The 8,131-nt window shown below is 48.9% G+C and overlaps 2 protein-coding genes across 3 annotated transcripts; both read left to right on the plus strand.

The window, feature by feature from the left end:
- Positions 1 to 1,876: 1,876 nt before the first annotated feature.
- Positions 1,877 to 4,497, plus strand: LOC123098207 (noroxomaritidine/norcraugsodine reductase). 2 transcript variants are annotated; one of them, XM_044520142.1, is made up of 6 exons: positions 1,928 to 2,039; positions 2,175 to 2,382; positions 2,460 to 2,685; positions 3,504 to 3,610; positions 3,825 to 3,992; positions 4,135 to 4,497. In XM_044520142.1, exons 1-5 carry the CDS (start codon positions 1,954 to 1,956, stop codon positions 3,987 to 3,989), a joined length of 792 nt encoding a protein of 263 aa, XP_044376077.1. In that variant the 5' UTR covers positions 1,928 to 1,953; the 3' UTR covers positions 3,990 to 3,992; positions 4,135 to 4,497. The 2 variants fall into 2 exon arrangements, with proteins under 2 accessions (XP_044376070.1, XP_044376077.1); XM_044520135.1 differs by having other exon boundaries at positions 1,877 to 2,039; positions 3,825 to 4,494.
- Positions 4,498 to 5,322: 825 nt separating this feature from the next.
- LOC123098223 (CASP-like protein 1U2) lies at positions 5,323 to 6,117 on the plus strand. The gene has a single exon (XM_044520154.1). The coding sequence runs from the start codon at positions 5,344 to 5,346 to the stop codon at positions 5,860 to 5,862; it is 519 nt and encodes a 172-aa protein (XP_044376089.1). The 5' UTR covers positions 5,323 to 5,343; the 3' UTR covers positions 5,863 to 6,117.
- The last annotated feature ends 2,014 nt before the right edge of the window (positions 6,118 to 8,131 follow it).

The following is an 8,131-nucleotide window of genomic DNA, read 5'->3' on the forward strand; positions in this document are numbered from 1 at the left end:
CTGCGTCCATGGTTGGCAGGTGGCTGAAGTCGAGCTAGACATCACTCGCCGGCGGCGCGCTTCGTTGCCGGAGTAGAGGAAGAAGAAGGTGGGAAAGGAAAGGGGCAGGGTAAGCAATGGAGGGGGGCGGGCTGGCTCGGGTCGGGCCACGCTGATGAGCACGGGCATGCTTGTGTGGATAAGTTGTGGGTCCCACCCGCATGCTAGTAACTGGTGGGTCCCGCGTGTCATAACTCAAATCGCTAACCCTCGTGTTTTTCATTTCACGGTTAAACAGAGCCATGTCGCATTGGAGCTATTTACACGCTCAAGTGTGTCGCATCACAGCCATTCACTCGAACAACGTCGCACTCAAGCAAATTCACATCAAAAACGTCGCACAGGAGCTATTGGCCCAATTTAGGTGATGTATCTTTCCTGCTGCTGCTGAAGCAAATGAACAGAGGACTTTGCGTCCAGCACGAACTTCTTCAAGATCAGCCTGGCAGAGGATGGTGAATTCTGAATACAAGTGATTGAGATCAGGCTAGGAAGATGACATGTTATTGAAATTCAACACATACCTTGCAGATCTTGTCTCTCCCATTAGCCTTGGCAACTACGCTTACAAAGAGATTCAAGGTCTATTACAACCCATTACAACCAACAATGCTTACACTAGGCACATACAGACATGTTGAAATTCAAATAGAAGAAAAAAATATATAGAATCTACAGTTATAGAGAATCTACCACGGTAGAGCACCCTAGGTTGATCGACGAGCTTGTTGACACCGCATTTCGTTTATTTAGCTTCCTATAAACATAATTGCTTGTCCTAAAAATGATGATAGATCAACACACAGTACTGTACTCCCTCCGTCCCATAATGTAAGATGTTTTTTAACATTACACTAGTGTAAAAAAGCGTCTTACATTATGGGACGGAGGGAGTACAAAACGAACGAGCTTGACTTGTCTCTTCGACATGTCTAGCTAGTACACAATTTCTGACTTGACTTGTCTCACGCAGTTTCTTCGAGCTGTCCAATTTCTTGTTTTTTGTTTCGCTGCAGATTTGTAATCAGTCGTATGCACGTGCGCCCGCCCGTCCATACGATGAACAAGTGGATGAGGTAAATACAAGTAATACCAGATGCTGACGGGGATATGGACATCACGAAGAGTGCACCTTAAATTTTTAGCGAACACCCAGTTCATTGCTGAAGTGAAGTGGACATGGTGTGACTTGTCGAGCACAATTGTGTGGATGGTACAAGTAGGAGCAACAGCTCCGGAGACGCCACACACTCTTACATTTTGTTCGGGTTCTGACTAGCCGGTGTGGCATGTCAGATTCGTTTGATAAACCCACTCAACTGTTGGTGTTTTCGCTAACCAATATGTGATTGACTGGTTAGGAGTACAGTATCCTTAGCCCACTGGCATTCAAGTCTTCATGCTCGTATTTATATCGGATTTATTTCAGGATTTCCGGCGATGCGCAAGATTTTGTTCTAGCCTGCCCAAAATTTCTTTTCTTTTTTCTTCTAATACGAATAGTGGTGGTTTATCTTATAGTCAGCTTTTAGTCTGCTTATAGTCTTCCAAAGCACACCACCAGTCCACCACCAACCCACGGGGTAGGAATAGGATGACCATCCCTATCGCCATTGACTATCTTAGAGAACTCCAAAAAACAAACGTTAAGTATTTTTTGGAGACAGATCCCACGAGAGGTGTATTTTTATTTTGCGAAGATGCGAGGAGGGTGTTGACGTTTTCATCTGACGATCCAGATCGCGTCCCGCAGAGAGTGCCCGGGGGCATAAAGATGGAGGGGATATGTTGTCACTCCACAACACAAAGTATCATAACACGCAGAGAGAGAGAGAGAGAGAGAGAGAGAGAGAGAGAGAGAGAGAGAGAGAGAGAGAGAGAGAGAGAGAGAGAGAGAGAGAGAGAGAGAGAGAGATGGCAGCCAGCAGCATGAGCAGGGACGAGAGGTGGAGCCTGGCCGGCGCGACGGCGCTCGTCACCGGCGGTAGCAAAGGGATCGGGTACGTACGCAATCACATAATCTAACCAGCTAGCTTTCGTACGTACGAGGATCCTAGTTCATCGATTCGACCGATCGATGTATCATGGAGTACTACTTAACTGCATGGCCGCATCGATGGGAAACGCTGACACAGCCACGCGATCGTGGAGGAGCTGGCGGGGCACGGGGCGAGGGTGCACACGTGCGCCCGGAGCGCGGCGGAGCTGGAGGAGTGCCGCCGCCGGTGGGAGGCCAAGGGGCTCCCGGTCACCGTCTCCGTCTGCGACGTCTCCCTGCGCGCCCACAGGCTGCAGCTCCTGGAGACGGCCAAGCAGGTCTTCGACGGCAAGCTCGACATACTGGTAAGTGGAAGTGGTAACGCGCGCAGCGACCAACTCTGTTCTTTCTGATCCATGGCGACCAACTCTACGCTATGCAGGTGAACAACGCGGCGCAGATTCTTGCTAAGGCCAGCGTGGAGTGGACATCGGAGGAGTACTCACATCTGATGGCGACCAACCAAGAGTCGTACTTCCACCTCAGCCAGCTCGCGCACCCCTTCCTCCTCAATGCCACCATAGCCGGAGGAGGTAGCATCGTCAACATATCCTCCCATGCCGGCTCACTCGGCTTCCCTGGCCTCGCGCTCTACAGTATGGCAAAAGGTGCCCTATTGCCTCTTTTTTCAATTTTTGGCGATTGCTTCCCTAGCAAATCAAGCCGCTTGGTGTACCCTATTGCCTCTGTTCTCCAAACTTTTGAATTTTATAAAGTCCAAGGGAAATGTAAAATCTACTTTTGAATACAAATTCAATCTATATATTTCTAAGATATCAATAGTCAAAATTTGAAATTATGACTCTATCCTTGCCCCGGGACGACAATGTTCTTAGGACTGCAAAAAATGCTTCGGGAGGTTTCTAAGAGGCTATCTCGGGTAGCAAATGAAGTATACAGAAGAGCGTATGTGTGGAATCCTTCTGCTCAAAGGCTGAGTTTTGTGTGTACCTGAGATGGGGCTACTATGTAGTATGTTTTGATTTTAGACTTGCTTATTGCTTTGGCTGATGTGCAATCTGTAAAAAGATGTTTAAAAAGTCTGCTCTCTCTCTCCGGTAGTGGGTGATTTGGCATCTTATAGATGTGGTTATATGTCTAGGATGTAGGTTGCTTATCAGTTGATGAGGTGATGCATCAGGTCTGATGAAAAAAGTGATGTGGTGGTGTGTTTTGTTGTATCCAGACTCCTATTTTCATAATGAAAATGGGAGCCATGTGGCCCCTCTTATCGAAAAAATAATAATCTAACTATTTGTAAAGATAATCATACTAAAATATCATAAGTTAGAATGTGCTAATTGGGATATACAGATATTTTTGAGAAGTTTTGAATTGAAGGTATTCAGAACTGCAACTCAATCCTTCAATTCAGGCATCAAAATTACATCTCCTTTATATCATTAATATACCGTCTTGCATGCAGGAGGAATCAACCAGCTTACAAGGAGCCTTGCTACAGAGTGGGCCCAGAACAAGATCCGCGTGAACTGTGTCGCCCCTAGCGCGACTAAGACCGACATGTTAAACAGTGTACGCTCCGTCAAATTCTATCTACATAAAAATATGTTATAGAAATGAATAAGCTGGACTGCTTTACAGTAGTAGTTATATGAACTTTTTTGTACATGTAGTAGGATAATTTTCTACTATCGTTTTCGAAGTAACAGTTTAACTCAAGCCAACTGATACTGCTGCCACGCATGGCAAAATGCCGATAACTGATCACTATACCTGAATGAAACAGCTAGGACCGGAGATCATAGAAAACGAGTTGGCCAGGACTCCGATGCGGCGAGCAGGCGAGCCAGCCGAGGTGGCGACTGTGGTGTCATTTCTCTGCATGCCGGCGGCGTCCTTCGTCACCGGCCAAGTCATCACCGTCGATGGTGGTCGGACCATTAGTGGTTAGTCAATTAAGAGTACCTTGCGAATAAACTCTCTGTGTGTTGATCACAAAGAGCGACAAAATCCAACAGTCGAAAGACATTTCGTTGTACGTAGGCAGGTCGAAAAGCATGTGTGGCAGCATGAGGAAACTTTTGTATTGAAGTGAAAGAAAAGCAATCCGTATTAAAACTGCTACATGGGTGTTAGTTAGTTGTCACTTAGGTGTCAATGCAAAATCATCTAAGGAGGAATGTTTAGGATTCATTGCCCGGAGGATGGTGATGAAATTCTTGAGGCTAATGATGATTTGGGCATGGTGGCTCTTTTGCTTGCGGAGATGGATGAGGGCAACAACTGAAAGCACACATGTTCTCAACCGGGGTGTGTTATGATTCTTCGAAACATGTTTGAACCATCGCATGCGTGATTACTTTGCAGAGTCCGTGTATCCCGAGCATCTTTCCAGGAGACGATCCGGGGCAAAGAAATCGTAGTTAAAATGAGGTCCATATGAGAGATGAGCACCCCAAAAGTTTGAATTATTATGATTTGAGGGTGAAAACATTAAAGTTTGAATTGTTGTGATGTGAATTTGAAGTTAAAATGGGGTTCATATGCAAATGAAAAAAAGAGGAATAAAAATGTAGGAACTGCAGTTATAAATAATTTGACAAGGCAAAGCAGCCTGAAATCTAAAAATAAATGGGGTTCACCAGATTGATACTCCCTCCGTCCTAAAAATAAGTGACTCAACTTTGTAATAACTTTGGATAAGCTCGCTGACACTTCATTACATCTTTTTTACCTTCCTAGACACGAATGTGTGGCGGGGCCACTGAGGGATAAATCAGGGGGCAAATGACGAGATATTTTTTCAAGGGTCCAAAAACACTACTTCTCTCAATTTCTGCCAACCAAACACGTCGTCATGCAGTAGATAGAGTACAAAAAGGACGACCGACTTGCACCCACAGCAACTTGACTTGTCGTCTCTCTCAGGCGTGCTTTCCGACCTGGCCTGCGCAATTTCTTCGAACTGCCCGATTTCTTCCTTTTTGTTTGCTCCTGCAGATTTGTCTCCAGCCCATGCACGCGCGTCCGTCCGACCGTCCGAAAGATAAACAAGTGGCCGACGTAAAAGCAAGCAAAAAAGAAATGGAAGCAATGGTGGATGCCAACAGGGACATGCACGTCAACGGAGTATACCGCGAAGTCTAGCGACGACCCAGGTCAATGCCGACGTGGACGCGCACGTCAACAGAGCGTGACATGTCCAGCATTACCGTGTCCGTGTGGAAGGATCGCATGCATAAATAGTTTCACCATGCTATTGTAGACAGCATCGTAGCTAGGCAGCAAAAACCTCTCCATCGACCATGTCTGGGTGGTGGGAAAGGGACGAGCCCAACGGGTCCAAGGCGGTGAGCCTGCTCCTCCGCCTGTCCGCGCTCATCCTGGCCCTCGCGTCCGCGGTCATGATGGCCACGGCCGACGACTGCACCATCGCCGGCGCAACGCCGCCCACAGCCGTCACCTACCGGGACTACGGCGCCTTCGTGTACCTGGTGTGGGCCAACGTGGCCGCGGCCGTGCTGGAGGCCGCGGCCGTCTACCTGCAGCTCAGCGGCGCCGGCGACGATGATGACGACGAGGGAAGCCGGCTCCCAGGAGTCGTGCTGGTCGTCGTCGATGTGCTGGCGCAGGCGCTGCTCTACTCGTCGACGGGCGCCTCGTACGGTTGTGGGAAGGTCGGCGTCGACGTCTGCGTGGTGTTCGGCCAGCAGGTGGGGCGGTCCAAGCTGCTGTCCTTTGGCGCCAGCGTCTCCCTCGGCCTCGCCGCCGTCATCAAGGACGTCTCGCTGCCGTTCAATGTCTGGCCCGGCTCGTCGGACTGAGATGCGAAACGCAAAGACGGCCAGAGCACCGGGTAGTGTGTATGCGTGCATGGGACAAAGTATATGGCAACTGTACGCATCGTGTACCTGTTGGCTATTGATCACACGAACGTGACTTATTGCCCGAGGGTTTCCTTTCTTTTGTACTAGACAGAAGAAGAAAAAGGGACATGGAGTATATGCTGCCGAGCTCAAATGCTTCCTCATGAACAGTAAAATCAAAAAATAGAAAATAAATTCAATAAATTCTGAATTTTTTACGGTAAACTTTGACAAATGTTTTACATGCTTGTAAAATTTCAACACAAAATAACATTCGTAGAAGTCGTGACAAAAAAAAATTAATGTTCCAAAAATGCTAGTTTTGAACACATTTTGGAGTGCCGATTCTTTTTTTTCGCCACGCCTTCCGCGAATGTCATTTCATGCTGAAATTTTGCAAGCGCACAAAACATTTGTCAAAGTTTACCACAAAAAAAGAGATTTTCTTTGAATTTTTTTACTATTTTTTTAATTTTACTGTTCATGCGGGTGCATTTGAGTTCGGGAACAGAATAGTATTTTTGAAGAAAAAGGGCCATCTAGTGGCGGCAAGGGTGACAAACTTTATGGCGCAGTTTTTCGGCAGCTTCCCTCCGCTCATGATCTTTTGTGTGAGGACGTGTGTAGCCCTATAGGTTTAGACCATATCTAACAGACCCTTATAGCCACACATTCTGTAAAAATCGGGCGACTATATGGGTTTAGCCCTTTTTTGGGCCAGACCAGAGCCCGTGCCCGTAAATGTTTTTAGGTGGCCCGCAAACCACCACACCCCCCCCCCCTCCCCTCACGCGCGGTATATCTACGGGTTTGCGGCGAGTATACGTGGCGAAACACTATCCCCGCCACCACGATTCCCCAATCCCCTCTCCGACTTCTTGCTGCCGGTGAGCTAAATCCGCCGCCCCCGCCCACCAATCTGCGACGATATGGAGCTCTGGCCGGCGCGGTGGCGGCGAAGACCCAGAGCGGTAAGCGTTATGTCATCGCCGACGCGGTGCGCAAGTGCTCGGCCAAATGGTACACCAACTACGGCCTCCCGGTGTGGGCGTCCCTCCTCCGACGCGAGACGGAGGAGTACGACAGCTGCCACGCATGGCGCTTCGACGGGGGAAGCTCTTCTGGCGCGAGGAGCTCTTCCGGCGCGCCACTGCTTCTGGTGAAGAGGGAGCCCGGCGAGCTTCCTCCGCTCCGCTCCGTCAAGAGGAAGCCGGGGGAGGAGCGCCCGCGAGGCCACGGCGTCGTCGGCCCGGAGGACTACCTCGTCGGGCCCGACGCGTACGCCTTCGAAGTGGCGCTCGCCGAGAGCGCACTGCACGCGAGCAGGAGGAGGGGGACACGCGTCGCCGGCAGGACAAGGAGCTCAGTGACTGTGACGCCCCCGATTCAATCGTACACCAAATATGTACGATCAAGATCAGGGACTCACGGAAAGATATCACAACACAACTCTACAAATAAAATAAGTCATACAAGCATCATAATACAAGCCAGGGGCCTCGAGGGCTCGAATACAAGTGCTCGATCATAGACGAGTCAGCGGAAGCAACAATATCTGAGTACAGACATAAGTTAAACAAGTTTGCCTTAAGAAGGCTAGCACAAACTGGGATACAGATCGAAAGAGGCGCAGGCCTCCTGCCTGGGATCCTCCTAAACTACTCCAGGTCGTCGTCAGCGGTGGCGTCTGGCTCCTGGACTCCAGCATCTGGTTGCGACAACCAGAAAGAAAGGAAAGGGGGAAAATGGGGGGAGAAAGCAACCGTGAGTACTCATCCAAAGTACTCGCAAGCAAGGAACTACACTACATATGCATGGGTATATGTGTAAAGGGCCATATCAGTGGACTGAACTGCAGAATGCCAGAATAAAAGGGGGATAGCTAATCCTGTCGAAGACTACGCTTCTGGCAGCCTCCGTCTTGCAGCATATAGAAGCAGAGTAGATTGAAGTCCTCCAAGTAGCAACTCCAAGTAGCAACTCCAAGAAGCATCGCATAGCATAATCCTACCCGGCGATCCTCCCCTCGTATCCCTGAGGGAGAGCGACCACCGGTTGTATCTGGCACTTGGAAGGGTGTGTTTTATTAAGTATCCGGTTCTAGTTGTCATAAGGTCAAGGTACAACTCCAAGTCGTCCTGTTACCGAAGATCACGGCTATTCGAATAGATTAACTTCCCTGCAGGGGTGCACCAACTTACCCAACACGCTTGATCCCATTTGGCCG

This window comes from Triticum aestivum, chromosome 1B (genome assembly GCF_018294505.1).
Source record: "Triticum aestivum cultivar Chinese Spring chromosome 1B, IWGSC CS RefSeq v2.1, whole genome shotgun sequence".
NCBI lineage: Eukaryota > Viridiplantae > Streptophyta > Magnoliopsida > Poales > Poaceae > Triticum > Triticum aestivum.

Excerpts from the sequence above, each read along its gene's own strand:
- LOC123098207 (XM_044520135.1), top strand. The coding sequence starts at position 1,954 with ATGGCAGCCAGCAGCATGAGCAGGGACGAGAGGTGGAGCCTGGCCGGC. Across the intron at positions 2,686-3,503 it reads GCTCTACAGTATGGCAAAAG|GAGGAATCAACCAGCTTACA; the intron begins GTGCCCTATTGC and ends TCTTGCATGCAG. Across the intron at positions 3,611-3,824 it reads AGACCGACATGTTAAACAGT|CTAGGACCGGAGATCATAGA; the intron begins GTACGCTCCGTC and ends TGAATGAAACAG.
- LOC123098223 (XM_044520154.1), top strand. The coding sequence starts at position 5,344 with ATGTCTGGGTGGTGGGAAAGGGACGAGCCCAACGGGTCCAAGGCGGTG.